This window comes from Aquarana catesbeiana, linkage group LG03 (genome assembly GCF_042186555.1).
Source record: "Aquarana catesbeiana isolate 2022-GZ linkage group LG03, ASM4218655v1, whole genome shotgun sequence".
NCBI lineage: Eukaryota > Metazoa > Chordata > Amphibia > Anura > Ranidae > Aquarana > Aquarana catesbeiana.
Window position 1 is genome coordinate 74501432 of NC_133326.1, and position 19653 is coordinate 74521084.

Consider the following 19653-nt stretch of genomic DNA (forward strand, 5'->3'; position numbering starts at 1 on the left):
ATGCGCTCAGCTCCTAAAACTGGCCATAGATGGATCAACATTCAGTGGATTCCAAATTTTGATCTATGTATAGCCATTCCCGCTCGAATGAATGGGAATGTTGCAAAACTTTTGACAGTCAGTAGCTGCAGCCAATTTGTTGCGGTCGCTGATCAGTGTATTCTGACAGCAGAATACAATGGCAGAGCGGAAAGGGTTTCTCTATCCACCTAGTTTGTGTGAATGGGGGAACTTTTTTTTTTTTTTTTTTTTCCGATCAGCCGCCGGCTGATCAAAAAAAAATGAATCTCTAGCTGGCATAAGTCGTGTGTGCTGACAACACACAGCATTTTTGTGCACAGAGCGGTGGTAGCCTTGCCCAGTTTTCTTTTGCTAAACTACTTAGACCCACCTACTCTCCCATCTCCACAACATACAGGCTAAACATTTTGTTGTCCTGGCATAAGGACAAAGAGTGTTAATTTCTCTCCTTGAAATAACACAAAGTGTGCACAGTATACAGAGCAACTCAAAATTTCTGATATGATCACTACTTATTTAGCAATATCAATTATTATTAAAAATATCAACAGTCATTTGCAGTTATCAATCAACACTTTTATAAACATCTTCATAAACCACACGACAGACAGATGTCATTTGTCTTGTGTAAAATCTGATTTTGTACATTTGCACACTGACAAAGAAAAGTTCAGTCTATAATTTGAATGGTAGATTTAGTTTAACAGTGAGAGACAGAATAACAACAAAAATATCCAGAAAAACATAATTAAAAAAAGTTATAAATTAATTTTGCATTTTGATGAGTGAAATAAGTATTTGATCCCTTATCAATCAGCAAGATTTCTGGCTCCCAGGTGTTTTCTATACAGGTAACAAGCTGAGATTAGGAGAACTCTCTGAAAGGGAGTGTTCCTAATCTCAGCTTGTTACCTGTACAAAAGACACCTGTCCACAGAAGCAATCAATCAGATTCCAATCAGACCTACACAAAGCTGGAATGGGCTACAAGACCATTGCCAAACAGCTTGCTGAGAGGGTGACAAATGGTGCGATTATTCGCAAATGGAAGAAAATGACTGTCAGTCTCCCTCGGTCTGGGGCTCCATGCAAAGTCTCACCATGTGGAGTTTCAATGATCATGAGAACAGTGAGGAATCAGCCCAGAACTACATGGGAGAATCTGTTCAATGATCTCAAGACAGCTGGGTCCATAGTCACCAAGAAAACAATTGGTAACACACTACACTGTGAAGGGCTAAAATCTTGCAGTGCCCGCAAGGCCCCCCTGCTCAAAAAAGCACATGTACAGGCCCGTCTGAAGTCTGCTAATGAACATCTGAATGATTCAGAGGAAAACTGAGTGAAAGTGTTGTGGTCAGATGAGACCAAAATTGAGCTCTTTGGCATCAACTCAACTCGCCGTGTCTGGAGAAGGAGGAATACTGCTTTTGACCCCAAGAACACCATCCTCACCGTCAAACATGGAGGTGGAAACATTATGCTTTGGGGGTGTTCACCGCATCAAAGGGATAATGTACCGTCAAATCTTGGGGGAGAACCTCCTTCCCTCAGCCAAGGTATTGAAAATGGGTCATGATGGGTGTTCCAGCATGACAATGACCCAAAACACATGGCCAAGGTAACAAAAGAGTGGCTCAGAAAGAAGCACATCAAGGTCCTGGAGTGGCCCAGCCAGTCTCCAGACCGTAATCCCATAGAAAATATGTGGAAGGAGCTGAAGGTTTGAGTTACAAAACATCAGCCTCAAAACCTTAATGACTTGGAGAGGATCTGCAAAGAGAAGTGGGACAAAATCCCTCCTTAGATGTGTGCAAACCTGGTGGCCCACTACAAGGAACGTCTGACCTCTGTGATTGCCAACAAGGGTTTAGCCACCAAGTACTAAGTCATGTTTTGCGAAGGGTCAAATAATTATTTCACTCATTAAAATGCAAATCAATCTATTACTTTTTTTAAATGCGTTTTTCTGGATATTTTTGTTGTTCTGTCTCTCGCTGTTAAAATAAACCTACCATTAAAATTATAGACTGATCATTTTTTTGTCAGTGGGCAAACGTACAAAATCAGCAAGGGATCAAATACTTTTTTCCCCTCACTGTATATGTGTAATGCAGGGCTCTTCAGAAGACCAATGATAAAAGGGAAGATAATTTCTTACTAAATCTAAAGCTAGCCATACACTGTTTGAATCAGCAAAATTTTGACCATTCCTGGGACACTTTGGAACATTTTCCTCGATCAGCGTCTGCAGGCAGCTTTTGATTAGTGTATTCTGGCAGAGTGACTCTGTGAGAATGAAATGTCCCAGAGGGGGCAAATGAGTTCCTCCTTCCACCTCTTTATTAGGGCCAGTTAACTTGTGCCTGATTCAGGGCTGGTTCACACTAGAATGCGCATGTTCCGATTTTGACAACCCATTGATTGCAGGCGCTACTTTTGCAAATTGCATTGCACCAAGCCACATGGTACTGCAGTACCATGCGGATTTACAAAATGAGTTTAGGGTGCCTTTAACGCACAAGGGAACACACCACTTTTTAGTGCGAGTTGACCCTGAATGAAAAGGACTTGTTTGATTTTTCACCTATTCATTTAGCCAGGAAAATGGTCTGTTTTTCCAATTAATTTTTACGATGCCATTTTGTCTCTTCTATACTCATTTTTATGTTTGTTTTTTTTTACCCCCAGGTGTTAGTTCCCTTATAAACCTACTAAACACAGCTCAGGATGAAGACCAGCCCAAGCTCAATGTCATGTTGTGTGAAGCTGTTGTTGCAGTCTATGTGAGCTTGTTGATACATGCCCTCGCTACTGACTCTAGCACAGAATTGTTTCGATTGGCTGCCCATCCTCTTAATGGTCGAATGTGGGCAGCTGTTTTTGGAGGTGGAGTCAAGCTTGTTGTAAAACCAAGAAAACCACCAGAGAGCATTCCAGGTACTTTTCTTTCCAATTATTTAAGTGGTGGGTCTGTTTATGTTGGCTGTCTTAGCGATGAACTTGTAGTTGGGTTTTTGTCTCCTTGCCTACAAAATTTTGACTATATGCATCATGAGTACAAAAAATATGGCACAGTCAGTCATTGAAGATTTGCTCATATACTTAATGTATCTCATCCAGGTAGGGAGCAACAAAAAACCCAGTGTGCTCTCACTTTTCCAAAAGAAGAACAACCCACAGCAGACACTGCTATGCTAAACATTAAAGGCAATTCTTCTGTTATTGATATGGGACAAGAGTCTCAACTGTGTGGTGAGAAACCAGTGTTGATGATTGCTGTGCTCAGAGTCTGAACTGTATTCCTTCCTTCAATCACTTAGCGATCTGTGAAAGCGCACTTTGAAAATAAAGCATGATAAATCAAACAAATTAGATCTCACATAATCACTGTGTTTTCCACATCTAGGCTTTCAGATCTATATTTTTTCTTTAAGTGGCTGTTTAATTGTGCATGCAGAGTTATTGGGAATGTGTAGCTGCTTCATTATAAGTCCAGTGAGTTTTCTGGTTTCTCCTGACAGCTATACCTGTCTTAGAAGAAATAGATAAGCATCGTCGTCGCTTTAACATGAGGATGCTGGTGCCTGGTAGACCAGTTAAGGATGTGGCTGTTCCACCCCCAGTTCCTGCTGAAAGACCAACATACAAGGAGAAGTTCATTCCTCCAGAACTAAGCATGTGGGACTATTTTGTGGCAAAAGTAGGTGATGACTTTTCATGTATCAACAGTATATTGATATATGTCAGACTAAAGCTGGCGTTTGGTTGGATGGGTGCATCTGAGTTGCAGTATTAAAGATAATCTCTGTAGAATTACTTTAAATGAGTATTCTACACAGGACAAACATATGTATACTTTTTAATTTTAAAACTTGAAGTGGTTGTACACAGACATGAAATATGAACAAAGCATATCCCTCTCTCTTGTCACTGTGGCCTAGATCCCCACCACAAGAGCTAAGAACATTTGTTAGAGAATAGAGATAAGGACTCTAGAGCGTTTGTTTAAGGTGAGTTTGAAGTTTACACATTACTGGGATTGTGATGTCAGGAGATTAAAGGGAGAGGTTTGATGGGAGTCTAGTCATTCTTTCTATTCACAAGGCTGTAATCTGTGTGCTTGCTTATCTATTTAGTGGGACTCTTGTTTATACTATGTCTGTGGGACTGCATTGATCTGCAAAGATCATTGCAGATATTTGTATCCGGTTTATGCCATACATGTGTAAAGGAAACCATGCTATGCATTGTAACAAATGCATCACACTACACAAAATTTACCAGCATTCTTAAACCCTTAAAAGTATCTTCATTGGCTTTATACTTGGTCAGTAACTCATTAAATATTGAAACCATAAATCACAAAAACAGCCCTGGAACTTCCAATGTTAATGTATTTTAACCTAACATTTCATATTCCTGATATGTGGTGGTTGTACCATGTACTTGAGTTAAAAAGTATCCTGTTTGCTATTTCTTTCATTATATGAAATACCTGGTAAAAAACATAAAAAAACAGCCCACAGCTCCACCCGCTAGCTGAAAAGCAGAAGTCAATATTAAAGTGTAAGTAAGCCCTCCTATCGTTTCCAGCCAAGGAAGCTGCCATCTTTGCCTCTGTTTGTTTAATCTACAACTGCCATGATGCTGTGCATATGATCAGTTATGACACCAGCCATTGGATGGTTTGACAGTTTGGTTGAGATCACAACCAATGGGAGTGTTACATTTTTTGTGCCGAAAATTAAACAAATGAAACTGTTTTATGGATGGGTTTACTTCCGCTTTAAAGAGGATCTTCATGCTGAAAACAAAAAAATATGTACTGTAGCTGCTGACTTTTAATAACAGGGCACATACCTGTCCAGGGATCGAGCACTGTTCTCACCCGAGCTGGCTCTTCAGCTGTCTTCGGTTCCAGGGGCTGGCATGTTTACTTTGGAAAGCTGGCTGCGACTGCTTGTAGCTTCAACGGCCGGCTTCCCACTGCGCATGCTCAAGCTGCACTTTGTGAATGGTCCCGGAGCTTTCTGGGAACTGTGACGTGTCCTAGAAGGCTGCAGGAAAGGAGGGGACTGAACTGTCAAAAAAGGGTACCCACTCACCCCCCAACAAAAAAAAGACATGTCAAAATTTTAGGGAGGCAGACTTTACACCTTTTGGATGAAGTTCCACTTTAACAATGCAGTGTTTTAATAGTCCTGTAATTGGTAGTCTTGACCCCAACAATGAAGTCAGAAATTGCATACAGAACCACTATACATTCTCTTTAACTTCCTTACTCAATCATGCCTCTGCTATTTAAATTGTCTAGATCTAGTCCATTAAATGAAGGTAGAAAGTTAACTACTCAGAAACTTAAGGCCCCTTTCACACTTGTGCGACTTTGGACATCAGAGTCGCATGAAAAGTCGTACCCCATGATTCCCAATGATAACCATTCATATCTGTGCGACTCCAAGTCGCACCGACTTCAAAGTAGTCCCTGTACTACTTTGGTCAGACTTTCATGCAAGTTCAGATCCAAAGACTTCAAGTTTACGCAGGCATTCCCTAAAATCGTGGCGGTAAAATCGTGCAAATTTCAAGTCGCGGCAGTGTGAAAGGGGCTTAACTGGCACTTTCATGTGGGTAATTTCACAACTTGTTTACTTTTAATACCTTGTCCAGGCAAATGTCCTTTATACAGGTACTGTATGCTTGCCTCTTATTTGCCAGTCTAGATTTATATGTTATGTTAAAATTTTCCAAACCTTGTAATACAATGAAGTAATCTATAAAGTAATGTGTGTCCATTAACCACTTGAGCCCCGGACCATTATGCTGCCTAAGGACCAGAGGTCTTTTTCCAATTTGGCACTGCGTCGCTTTAACTGCTAATTGCGCGGTCATGCAATGCTGTACCCAAACTAAATTTGCGTCCTTTTCTTCCCACAAATAGAGCTTTCTTTTGATGGTATTTGATCACCTCTGCAGTTTTTATTTTTTGCGCTATAAACGGAAAAAGACCGAAAATTTTGAAAAAAAATGATATTTTCTACTTTTTGTTATAAAAAAAATCCAATAAACTAAATTTTAGTCATACATTTAGGCCAAAATGTATTCGGCCACATGTCTTTGTTAAAAAAAATGTCAATAAGCGTATATTTTTTGGTTTGCGCAAAAGTTATAGCGTCTACAAACTAGGGTACATTTTCTGTAATTTACACAGCTTTTAGTTTATGACTGCCTATGTCATTTCTTGAGGTGCTAAAATGGCAGGGCAGTACAAAACCCCCCCAAATGACCCCATTTTGGAAAGTAGACACCCCAAGGAAATTGCTGAGAGGCATGTTGAACCCATTGAATATTTATTTTTTTTGTCCCAAGTGATTGAATAATGACAAAAAAAAAAAAAAATATTTACAAAAAGTTGTCACTAAATGATATATTGCTCACACAGGCCATGGGCCTATGTGGAATTGCCCCCCAAAATACATTCAGCTGCTTCTCCTGAGTATGGGGATACCACATGTGTGGGACTTTTTGGGAGCCTAGCCGCGTACGGGGCCCCGAAAACCAAGCACCGCCTTCAGGATTTCTAAGGGTGTAAATTTTTGATTTCACTCTTCACTGCCTATCACAGTTTCGGAGGTGGCACAAAACCCCCCCAAATGACCCCATTTTGGAAAGTAGACACCCCAAGCTATTTGCTGAGAGGCATGGTGAGTATTTTGCAGCTCTCATTTGTTTTTGAAAATGAAGAAAGACAAGAAAAAACATTTTTTTTTTTCTTTTTTCAATTTTTTTCAAAACATTGTGACAAAAAGTGAGGTCTGCAAAATACTCACTATACCTCTCAGCAAATAGCTTTGGGTGTCTACTTTCCAAAATGGGGTCATTTGGGGGGGTTTTGTGCCACCTGGGCTTTCCATGGCCTCAGAAACTGTGATAGGCAGTGAAGAGTGAAATCAAAAATTCACGCCCTTAGAAAGCCTGAAGGCGGTGCTTGGTTTTCGGGGTCCCGTACGCGGCTAGGCTCCCAAAAAGTCTCACACATGTGGTATTCCCGTACTCAGGAGAAGCAGCAGAATGTATTTTGGGGTGTAATTTCACATATTCCCATGGCATGTTTGAGCAATATATCATTTAGTGACAACTTTGTGCAAAAAAAAAAAAAAAAAAATTGTCTCTTTCCCGCAACTTGTGTCGCAATATAAAATATTCCATGGACTCAGCATGCCTCTCAGCAAATAGCTTGGGGTGTCTACTTTCCAAAATGGGGTCATTTGGGGGGGGTTTGAACTGTCCTGGCATTTTATGCACAACATTTAGAAGCTTATGTCACACATCACTCACTCTTCTAACCACTTGAAGACAAAGCCCTTTCTGACACTTATTGTTTACATGAAAAAGTTTTTTTTTTTTGCAAAAAAATTACTTTGAACCCCCAAACATTATATATTTTTTTAAAGCAAATGCCCTACAGATTAAAATGGTGGGTGTTTAATTTTTTTTTTCACACAGTATTTGCGCATCGATTTTTCAAACGCATTTTTTGGGGAAAAAACACACTTTTTTAAATTTTAATGCACTAAAACACACTATATTGGCCAAATGTTTGATGAAATAAAAAAGATGATCTTAGGCCGAGTACATGGATACCAAACATGACATGCTTTAAAATTGCGCACAAACGTGCAGTGGCAACAAAATAAATACATTTTTAAAAGCCTTTACAGGTTACCACTTTAGATTTACAGAGGAGGTCTACTGCAAAAATTACTGCCCTCGATCTCACCTTTGCGGTGATACCTCGCATGCATGGTGCAATTGCTGTTTACGTTTGACGACAGACCGCCGCTTGCGTTCGCCTTAGCGCGAGAGCAGGGGGCGACAGGGGTGCTTTTTTTTTTTTTTTTCTTTATTATTTTTTTGCTTTTTTATCTTATTTTTAAACTGTTCCTTTCATTTTTTTTTTTTTTAATCATTTTTATTGTTATCTCGGGGAATGTAAATATCCCCTATGATAGCAATAGGTAGTGACAGGTACTCTTTTTTGAAAAAATTGGGGTCTATTAGACCCTAGATCTCTCCTCTGCTCTCAAAGCATCTGACGACGCCAAGATCGGTGTGATAAAATGCTTCCCCAATTTCCCAATGGCGCTATTTACATCCGGCGAAATCTAAGTCATAAAATGCTCGTAGCTTCTGGTTTCTTAGGCCATAGAGATGTTTGAAGCCACTCTGGTCTCTGATCAGCTCTATGGTCAGCTGGCTGAATCACCGGCTGCATTCTCAGGTTCCCTGTTGAGACAGGAGAGCCAGAGAAAAACACGGAAGACGGTGGGGGGGGGGGGGGGCATTCCCTCCCACGGCTTGTAAAAGCAGTCTAGAGGCTAATTAGCCGCTAGGATTGCTTTTACATGAAAGCCGACCACTGGCTGAAAAGAATGATACCAAGATGATACCTAAACCTGCAGGCATCATTCTGGTATAACCACTCAAAGTCGTGAATGGCGTACCTGAAGACAAAAAAATGGTTAACAATAAAGCACAGTAAACGGTAAAGTATAAAAAATTGCATACCTGAAAAGCAAACATGATAAAACATAATAACAATAAAACATTGTAGAATAGAATACATTAAAAAAGAGCAGAACAATAGAGAGAATAGAGAGAGAGAGAACAATGAAACGACAACTATTTTTTTTTATCTTATATATTTTTTTTTTTACACTTTTTTTGTAACTAACTTTTATAACGGTAACCGGTTCCAGGTTCGGGTCTCTCAAAATGCGATGGCATCTTGGGAGACCCTGTGAAAGTGTGCCTAGTCTGTGCAATGCTGTACCCTACGCTAATACTCAACTAGTGAATGGTAGCGTTCAAAACATTCACCAATGCAAAGACCAGGATTGTCAGGACAGGAGGGACAATAATAGCGGGTGTCACGCCTATATCCGCGCTTGCTGCAGACACAACATCTTTTTTGGGGGGGTTCGTTGGGTAGGGGTACTTGGGAGGACATAAAGAAAATGCCTCTCATGCAGCTGACTGCATTTGGTTGGGGATGTGAATGGGGGAAGTACGGGCGTTGCAGAAGTGGTGGGTTCCCAATTAGGATTGGCGAATGCAGCAGGAAGGGCATTATGGGCACGACAGGCCTGTGTTTGTCTTTTTGGTGGCAGCGGGACACTACTTGTGCTTGCCACCTCACCAGCTTGAACTGCACTTATGGGACTCGCCACGTCACCAAGTGTTACTGCAGTGCTGGTTTGACTACGACCGGGATGTACTAGGCCGCTGGCGCTTGCCAGTTCAATAAAAAGCTACCAAAAAAACTGTTAGCGATTGCAGGGATCAGGCCTGACTCTGCGAACGCTGCAGTTATGCGTTAAGTGTTTTGTAAGTGACAGTGATCGATCGATACTGCACTTGGGTGGGCTGGGCCGGGCCATGTGGAGGGGCAAAACACAGGTGCTAGCAGGTATCTGGGCTGATCCCGCTAACACTGCGTTTTTGGGAACCGTAAACTGCTGGGGACGCCAGTATAGATCTGATCGAATCAGATATTGATCCGTTCAGATACTATACCACTAAGGGAGGTGTATGCTGCGTGTGTGGGTGTTAGCGGTACTGGCGCTAACCTGACGCTGCTTGGGGCTGGTGCTTGCCAGTTCACCAAAATACTACCAAAAAAACTGTTAGCGATCGCAGGGATCAGGCCTGACTCTGCGAACGCTGCAGTTATGCATTTAGTGTTTTGTAAGTGTCAGTGATCGATCGATACTGCACTTGGGTGGGCTGGGCTGGGCCGGGCGGAGGGGCAAAACGCAGGTGCTAGCAGGTATCTGGGCTGATCCCGCTAACACTGCGTTTTTGGGAACCCTAAACTGCTGGGGACGCTAGTATAGATCTGATCGGATCAGATATTGATCCGATCAGATACTATACCACTAAGGGAGGTGTACGGTGCGTGCGTGGGTGTTAGCGCTACTGGCGCTAACCTGACGCTGCCTGGGGCTGGTGCTTGCTTGCCAGTTCACCAAAATGCTACCAAAAAAACTGTTAGCGATCGCAGGGATCAGGCCTGACTCTGCGAACGCTGCAGTTATGCGTTTAGTGTTTTGTAAGTGACAGTGATCGATCGATACTGCACTTGGGTGGGCTGGGCGGAGGGGCAAAACGCAGGTGCTAGCAGGTATCTGGGCTGATCCCGCTAACACTGCATTTTTGGGAACCCTAAACTGCTGGGGACGCTAGTATAGATCTGATCGGATCAGATATTGATCAGTTCAGATACTATACCACTAAGGGAGGCGTATGCTGCGTGCGTGGGTGTTAGCGGTACTGGCGCTAATCTTATGCTGCCTGGGGCGACGCATATCACCGCCGGGCGATCAGGAGGCTAAACCTTTATTCGGTAATAAACGGCGGGTGCCCTGACACTATAAAAAATAAACGAACTAACCAGCGTCACCCGTAACAGTTATACGGTGATCAGTGGTGAAAGGGTTAACTAGGTGGCAATCAAGGGGTTAAAACATTTATTCGGTAGTATATGGGGGTCCCTGTCACTATAAAACGCTGACGGCGAACCTAAATATTTACATCCCTAACTAGCGTCACCAGCGACACTAATACAGTGATCAGAAAAATGATCGCTTAGCGACACTGGTGACGGGGGGTGATCAAGGGGTTAAAACTTTATTAGGGGGGGTTAGGGGGGTACCCTAGACCTAAAGGGGGCTAACAGTAACTGTCCTAACACTGTAACTGTCACAAACTGACACCAATACAGTAATCAGAAAAAAAAAAAAAAAACCTGCTTGGTGTCAGTTTGTGACAGGGGGGGGTGATTGGGGGGCGATCGGGGGGGGGGGGGATCGGGGTGTTTTGTGTGCCTGGCATGTTCTACTGTGTGTGTAGTGTGTTTTCACTCACAGTGATGTCTTCTCTCCTTGGCGCTGGAACGGAAACTACCGAGCCGAGGAGAGATGACATAATTTCCTTTGCTGCTGTTTAGCATACAGCAGCAAAGGAATATTCCCATTGGCCGGCGGCGATCGCGAGGGGGGGGCCACGAACGGATGGCCTCCCCCTCACCTCCGATCGCCGGGGAACAAAAGACGACCGCCTCGGGCACCGGGGGGGGGGGGTCCGATCGGACCCCCCCCCCCCCGCGGAAGGCAAATCACGTACATGTACGTGATTTTGCCTGTCCGTGCCACCTTGCCGACGTACATCGGCGTGAGGCGGTCGTCAAATGGTTAAAATAAGTAATATGTTTCCCTTAGAAGATATTAAAATTTCTATAAGTCATAAGTGTTAGAGGTGTTCTTGAACTCAACTTTATCTTAACAGGTATTTTGGTATTTCTAGTTTCTTGGTAATAGAAGTAACAGTTCATTGTCATTGTCTTTAGTGAGCCTACTGACGGAGTTTCATTGTACATCACTGTCTCACCCATTCAGCAGACAAAATATCTGAAGGTTATGGATCTACCATGATCCCTTTGCCTCAGTTTTCTCCATCAGACAAAATATTTGCCTCCGATATTGTGTGATGGTGATCCGTGATATTCCATGCTTTTGTTCCATTTAAGTACTTTTATTATGATAATGGATTTATATAGCTTACCTCTATAGCTGTGAATTACATTGCAGTCATTCATGGTGTTATAATGTTCTATAGGTTCTACATATACAGTATCTCACAAAAGTGAGTACACCCCTCACATTTTATTATATCTTTTCATGTGACAACACTGAAGAAATGACACTTTGCTACAATGTAAAGTAGTGAGTGCACAGCTTGTATAACAGTGTAAATTTGCTGTCCCCTCAAAATAACGCAAAACACAGCCATTAATGTGTAAACAGCTGGCAACAAAAGTGAGTACACCCCTAAGTGAAGATGTCCAAATTGGGCCCAATTAGCCATTTTCCCTCCCCGGTGTCATGTGACTTGTTAGTGTTACAAGGTCTCAGGTGTGAATGGGGAGCAGGTGTGTTAAATTTGGTGTAATCGCTCTGACACTCTCATACTGGTCACTGGAAGTTCAACTTGACACCTCATGGCAAAGAACTCTGTGAGGATCTAAAAATAAGAATTGTTGCTCTACATAAAGATGGCCTAGGCTATAAGACCCTGAAAATGAGCTGCAGCACGCAGGACAGGTTCCACTCAGAACAGGCCTTGCCATGGTCGACCAAAGTTGAGTGCACATGCTCAGCATCCTATCCAGAGGTTGTCTTTGGGAAATGGACGTATGAGTGCTGCTAGCATTGCTGCTGAGGTTGAAGGGGTGGGGGGGTCAGCCTGTCAGTGCTCAGACCATACGCCACACACTGCATCAAATTGGTCTGCATGGCTGTCGTCCCAGAAAAAAGCCTCTTCTAAAGATGATGCACAAGAAAGTCTGCAAACAGTTTGAAGACAAGCAGACTAAAGACATGCATTACTGAAACCAGGTCCTGTGGTCAAATGAGACCAAGATAAACTTATTTGGTTCAGATGGTGTCAAGCGTGTGTGGCGGCAACCAGGTGAGGAGTACAAAGACAAGTGTGTCTTACCTACAGTCAAGCATGGTGGTGCAAGTTTCATGGTCTGGGGCTGCATGAGTGCTGCCGGCACTGGGGAGCTACAGTTCATTGAGGGAACCATGAATGCCAACATGTACTGTGACATACTTAAGCAGAGCATGATCCCCTCCCTTCGGATACTGAGCCGCAGGGCAGTATTCCAACATAACGACCCCAAACACACCTCCAAGACGACCACTACCTTGCTAAAGAAGTTGAGGTAAAGGTGATGGACTGGCCAAGCATGTCTCCAGACATAAACCCTGTTGAGCATCTGTGGGACATCCTCAAACAGAAGGTGAGGAGCGCAAGAGAGGACTCCAGTGGCAACCTGTTAAGCTCTGGTGAACTCCATGCCCAAGAGGGCTAAGGCAGTGCTAGAAAATAATGGTGGCCAAACAAAATTCTGACACTTTGGGCCCAATTTGGTCATTTTCACTTAGGGGTGTACTCACTTTTGTTTCCAGTGATTTAAACATTAATGCTGTGTGTTGAGTTATTTTGAGGGGACAGCAAATTTACACTGTTATACAAGCTGTACACTCACTACTTTACATTGTAGCAAAGTGTCATTTCTTCAGTGTTGTCACATGAAAAGAGGTAATAAAATATTTACAAAAATGTGAGAGGTGTACTCATTTTTGTGAGATACTGTAAAAGTAGATACATTGTGTCATGCTGCCGTAAACTGCAAACTTAAAGTGATACTAAAGTCTTGTGGGGTTTTTTTAGTTAATAATAACAAACATGTTATACTTTCCTGCTCTGTGCAGTGGATTTGCACAGAGCAGCCCAGATCCTCCTCTTCTTGGGTCCCTCTTCGGCGCTCCTGGCCCCTCCCTGCTGTTGAGTGCCCCCACAGCAAGCGACTTGCTGTGGGGCACCCGAGCCAAGCCTCAGCTCCCTGTGTCTATTCAGATACGGAGTCCCGGCCCCGCCCCCGCCCCCTTTCTCTCATTAGATGGCTGGATTGACAGCAGTGGGAGCCAATGGCGCCGCGCTGCTGTATCAGCCAATGAGGAAGGGAGTCCCAGGCAGCTGAGACACTGCTACAACATCACTGAATCTAGATAGGGCTCGGGTAAGTATTAGGGGGGCTGCTGCCTGCAGAAGGTTTTTTTATCTGATTGCATAGAATGCATTAAGATAAACCTTCTGCCTTTACAACCACTTTAACATTAGGTAAAATTCGGTTATAATCATACAAAATAAACATTTATTTATTATTTACATTTGTCTTTTTTTTTTTTTTTCTTGTGGACTTGTAGTAAGAAATAATGGACTTCTGTTCCCATGGACTCCAAGAAAAAAAGAGGCCATTGCTTGCTTACTATGTGATTCCATTGTATAGTGAACCTTCTACTATTAGGATAAATGTTACCTTGATAAAAGGAACCTGTGTGTCCCTGAAACATCAGTGCACATGGTTGACAAGTAACTGGCTTCAATCATTCAGTCTTGGTCATTGTCAATCACTGGAATCCTCCAGTCTTCGTCTTTTTGGTGTCACCATTGGCTATACACCCTTCTACTAATTGTCAGCATTGGAAGATGGACTGCTATATGGCGTCAGAGTCAACAGGGAGAGAAGTAAAGAGAGCAGATTGTTGTAATAAGTCTGGTTAGCTTGTGTATTTGGTTTACAGTACAGGTTTATAACTTTAAGAAGCGGAAATCATCTATTAGTTTGATACATTAGTATGCTAATTTGACCTTTACTCTATACTTTTGTTAATATCTATCTAAAAAAATATTTCTTTAATCGTACGTCAAGGGACACAGAGCCATAGCAATTATTATGTGGGTTATAGTCCACCTTTAGGTGCTGGACACTGGCACACCCTAAACAGGAAGTTGCCTCCCTATATAACCCCTCCCATACCGGGAGCATCTCAGTTTTTTTCGCCAGTGTCTAAGGTGTTGATCATGAGTGAAGCTGTGCTGAGCTCCACTGGAGCAATCCTTGCTGGGGCTAGCTATGCAGCCAGATCCATTCAAAGTGTCTTTTAGACCAAATTGAATGGTGCCCGGGCCTCGTATCCGAAGAAACGAGGTTTTGCTTGTAAACGCTTCTCTTTTTAGAGAGCTGGACCCCGGGATCCAGTACTTTTGGTATTAAGGCCATAAAGTTTTACTGGCAGGGTGCTATTACAGGTCCAGGATTGTGGGTTCCCCGAGGGTCCCCGGTTCCTGAATGTTTATTAACGGAACCCACCATGAAGGGTGAAGATTGGGTCTGTTGATTTTACCACAGAAAACTCTGCGGTGGGAAAGGTAAGTGGAGTTTTCTAAGGAATTTTTAAATTTTCTTATGAAATGTCTCGTTTAAAGTAAATGTTGTCATGCCTAAGTGTCACCACTGGGGGCTGTATGGAGCACGTACCTTCTCATGCTTTGCTCAGAGATCACGCTGTGTCACAGAAGCAGCAGACTTTTTTTCATCCGGCTAGCAGACAGACCTCTGGTACGCTTGGGGAGTTTTGTTTCCTCCAGACACCCCCACCTGGGCTGAACTCTTCCCCTCTTCATGAGGCTGAGTATAAGGGAGAACTAAAAACGATCATGCCCTTTTCTTTCACTGCCCCTACTCGGCGGCGGCTTCCAGGTCTCCTCCACGCCATCCCTCACTCACAATCCGATCCCATCGGATCAGAGGCCCATGCTTGCAGGGGAAAACTTCTTTTGAAAGAGAAAGGAGGGGGGGGCGCAGTGCGAGGTGGGGGCGGGGCTTAGCCTGGCGTTGGCGTCCTCCAACGCGGGAGTGTGTTTTAGAAAAAGAAAACTCCATTTGTGCTGGCTGCAAAATTGAGAGACATAAGAGCAAAGAGGAGCATGAAAGAGGTTTTGGTGACACAGGCATTTGTTATTTGACACATTCACTATTTGCATTAGGCTGAGCATTAATAGCAGCGGCAGTGGCTGGACTATTGCTCAAGCAGTGGATGCCATTTCTTCTGGTAGTACCTCTGCTTTGTGCATCGGGCTAAGGTCAGAAGGGGGGGTTGAAACACCCAAAAAAGCGCTAAAAGGGTCTCCCTCAAGCTCTGGAAAGCCTACTCATCTCTACAAATGGCATCCTCCCCTGAGTGGGGGTGGCTGGTCAGAGTGAGCATCGGGGCCATGAAACGTTTGCAACTGTTTACAACACTGCAGCCCCTGTTTATTTTACTAAAAAAGATCTTTTTTCCTCAGTAATGATAGGTTTAAAAAAAAGAAAAAAGTTTAGCGACTTTAATCGCATCCCAGTGTGGGTCAAAATGCGACAGGTTCTCTTCCATTGCCCAGGACCCTCAAACTGAAGACTAATTCCCTCAGGGGACCGTGGTTAGGCTGATGACTCCTCTTCTGAGGTGTCAAATGCGGGAGAATCAGCTGTTTCAATCTTAAGATTGATGTTGCAATTTCTTGCTGAATGGCTCCACATTTATGTACACTTAACTGAGTGTTTGGGTTCGCTAAAGCCTCCTCAAGCTGTGCATGCCTTTTCCTGTCCATTCATTGCTGGAAAATCTTTTTTTGTATCTGCGAGGATCACCCAGATGAGCATTATTTTCCCTCCTAAAAAGTTTTCACACTTTATCCTATGGTGGAGGAAATTCACTAAGTAGGGTATACCAGCAATTAAGGCTGCTATATCCTCTGTGGATAAGAGTTTGACTTGTCCAGCAGACAATGCTCAAATGCTTAGAGCCCTTTCACACTGGGGCGGTTTGCAGGCACTATTGCGCTAATAATAGCGCCTGCAAACCGACCCGAAAGTGCCGCTACTTTCATTCCAGTGTGAAATCCCCGAGGGCTTTCACACTGGAGCGATGCGCTGGCAGGACGGTAAAAAAAGTCCTGCCAGCAGCATCTATGGAGCGGTGTGTATACTGCTCCTTTACCGCTCCTGCCCATTGAAATCAATGGGACGGCGCGGCTATACCGCCGGCAAAGCGCCTCTGCAGAGGCGCTTTGCGGTGGTATTTAACCCTTTCTCGGCCGCTAGCGGGGGGTAAAACCGCCCCGCTAGCGGCCGCATACCGACGGTAAAACGCAGCTACTAATAGTGGCGTTTTACCACCGACGCCGCCCCCGCCCCAGTGTGAAAGGGCTCTTAAGGATCGAACAGATAAAAAAGTTGGAATTCCTATTATTAAAAAAAAAAAAAACACCTTTTTCTCTGGCAGATTGAGTGTCTCAGCCTGTGCTGACAGTAATTGCTTAATCATTGAGAGACCAGTTTGAATAAGTTATAAGTTTGTTCAAGGTTATCCTGCTCAGCAGGCTCAGGATCTGGCAGCTTTATGTTTGCAATAGTTGCTATGAGAGATTTTATTCTTCAGGCCTTGCGCCCTTCGCTAAGCACCATGCAGAAGCTCCTGGCTAGTCTTCCTTTTTGCGGTGAAACAGCTATTTGGGGATTTTTTTGGATAATACATCCAAAGAAATTCTAGTGGGAAAAATACCCCTTTTGCCATTTAAGAAAAGGAGTAAATGTATTTTTCGTTTTAAAGCTCCTTCTTCTGTGCCAGGGGCATCAGCCTCCAGGCAGTCACGACGGCTTTCGCGGTCAGATTCAAAAGGTAATCCTCAGGGTTAACCCCAGGGACAAAAGAGGTCTTGGGGGAGGAAACCTACAAGATACTGAAGCCTCCCTTTATGAGGAGGCGCCCCCCGCAATATTGGGGGAATTCTTCTGCAGTTCTCAAGGATCTGGCAGGAAGAGTGTCAAGACGAATGGAGGACTTCCTCAATAGCTCCAAGGTACAAACTGGAGTTCCATGAGTTCCCGTCTCCTTGTTTTACCAGATCAAACGTGCCTAAGGATCCAGAGAAAAAAGTCTTTCTCTCAAGCATTGGACCATCTTTGGCAAAAAGTGATCGTGGTGGCCTCCATGTAAGAGCAGAGGTTGGTGTTTGGTTAAATCCAAATGGACATTCTGGATCTCAAAAACCTAAATTCAATTCCTGAATATAACCACTCTTTTTTCGCATAGAATCAATCTAATCAGTTATCTCCATCCTACAAGGAGGAGAACTTCTGGCGTCAATCGACGTCAAAGATGCATACCTCCCATATGGCCTATTTCCTCGCTCACTAGTAATATCTACTTTTCAAGGTGGAAAATGTTAATTTTCAGTGTGTAGCTCTGCTTTCCGGTCTAGCTACTGCACCTAGAGTGTTTACAAAGGTTCTGGCCCCTCTTCTGGAGGTCTAGCTTTCCGGTCTAGCTACTGCACCTTGAGTGTTACAAAGGTTCTGGCCCCTCTTCTGGACAGATTAAGGGCCCAAGGTATAATGTTTATGGTTTACCTGGACGATCTGTTCTTGATAGTCCAGTCGGTAGCCCGCTTAGACCAAAGTTTGGTCACCAAAGTATGGTCACTACATTCAATTACCTGGAATATCTAGGTCGGATCCTCAGCCTAGGAGAAATCTTCTTTAAAACCATGAAAGATACTTGGGTCTGTAAAGGGAAGTCTGTAATTCTTGTGGCCCCCAGCGGGGCCCAGGAAATCTTGGTATGCAGGGATCGTAAAGATGACAGTAGGGACTCGTGGACCCTACCGCCACGGCCAGTCCTTCTTTCGTAAGGTCCGGTATTCCATCCTACTTTACAAATGCTAAATTTAACGGTTTGGCTATTGAGACCCACACTCCGAAGAAACGTGGGCTGTCTGGTTCAGTTGTTTCTATCTTGGTTAATGCAAGGAAGCCGGGAGCATATGTCTCCTGGTGTGAAACCAGGGGTTGCACCCCAGGAAATAGGTCAAAGGAAGAATCCTTGAATTTCTCTAGATGGGGTGAGAAATAAAGCTGGCCTTAAGTGCTTTCTAAGGACAGGTCTTGGTCTCATTGGTATTATTTCAACGACCACTTGCTTCGCTTTCTTTGGTTCGTAACTTTATTCAGAGGGTAACACGGCTTAATACCCGGTTAGGTCACCCCTGAACCCTTGGGACTTGAATTTAGTTTTGGCGGCATTACAAAGCAGCCTTTTTTTTGGATACGACATATTCCCTTGGTCCTTTTTTGACAAGGAAACTATTTTTTCTGGTAACCATATCTGCTGCAAGAAGGGTATCGGAATTGGCTTCTTTTTCTTGTAAAGAGCCATATTATTATTATTCTCAAGGATAAGGTAGTATTGCGTCCTCATCCTAACTTTTTACCGAAGGTAGTATCAGGTTTTTATCTAAACCAGGATAGTGTTCTATCTTCATTTTTTCCAGAACCCTGTTCTATGGAAGAAAAATCACTACATTCTCTTGATGTGGTGAGAGCAGTCTACTTAAAGACAACTGCTCAGATTCGGAAAACTGATGTTTTGTTCGTATTGCCTGAAGGTCCTAAAAGAGGACAGGCAGCATGGAAATCTACTATTCTAAATGGAATCGACAAGTAATCGCTAGCTTATGGTTTAAAGAGGTAGTTTCTACCCTCTCAAATCAAAACGCACTCCTCTAGAGCTGTTAGTGCTTCGTGGGCAGTGCATCACCAAGCCTCCATGGCTCAAATCTGCAAGGCCACAACTTGGTCTTCAATCCACACATTTACCAGATTCTATCAGGTGGATGTAAAAGACATGAGGATGTCGCTTTGGGTGCAGTGTTCTGCAGGCAGCAGTATAAGTCCTCTGATCTCATGGTGCCCTACTTTTGTTGTGTCTCCCTCCCCTCAGTTGGCATTGCTCTGGGACATCCCACATAGTAATTATTATGGCTCTGTGTCTCGTGATGTACGATTAAAGAAAATAGGATTTACAGCTTACCTGTAAAATCCTTTTCTTTTGAAGTGCATCACGGGACACAGAGTTGCCGCCCCTCTTTCTAGTATACACATGTATTGCTTTGCTACAAAACTGAGATGCTCCAGGTATGGGAGGGGTTATATAGGGAGGCAACTTCCTGTTTAGGGTGTGCCAGTGTCCAGCACCTGAAGGTGGACTATAACCCACATAGTAATTACTATGGCTCTGTGTCCCGTGATGTACTTCAAAAGAAAAGGATTTTACAGGTAGGCTGTCATAAAAATCCTATTTTTTTATGTCCCATTTTAAATGATCATCTAATACTTTC

At 43.4% G+C, this 19653-nt stretch overlaps 1 protein-coding gene across 9 annotated transcripts in view; it reads left to right on the top strand.

Moving 5' to 3' along the window:
- DMXL2 (Dmx like 2) overlaps positions 1-19653 on the top strand; it is a 304172-nt gene that overhangs the window by 212469 nt on the left and 72050 nt on the right. For 5 of the 9 annotated variants that reach the window (XM_073618681.1, XM_073618685.1, XM_073618684.1 and 2 more), the window contains 3 exons: positions 2713-2961; positions 3145-3276; positions 3546-3724. In XM_073618681.1, the coding sequence (XP_073474782.1) occupies positions 2713-2961; positions 3145-3276; positions 3546-3724 (560 nt within the window). The remainder of the gene's footprint in view (positions 1-2712; positions 2962-3144; positions 3277-3545; positions 3725-19653) is intronic. The other 4 variants (XM_073618686.1, XM_073618688.1, XM_073618687.1 and 1 more) reach the window with 1 other exon arrangement.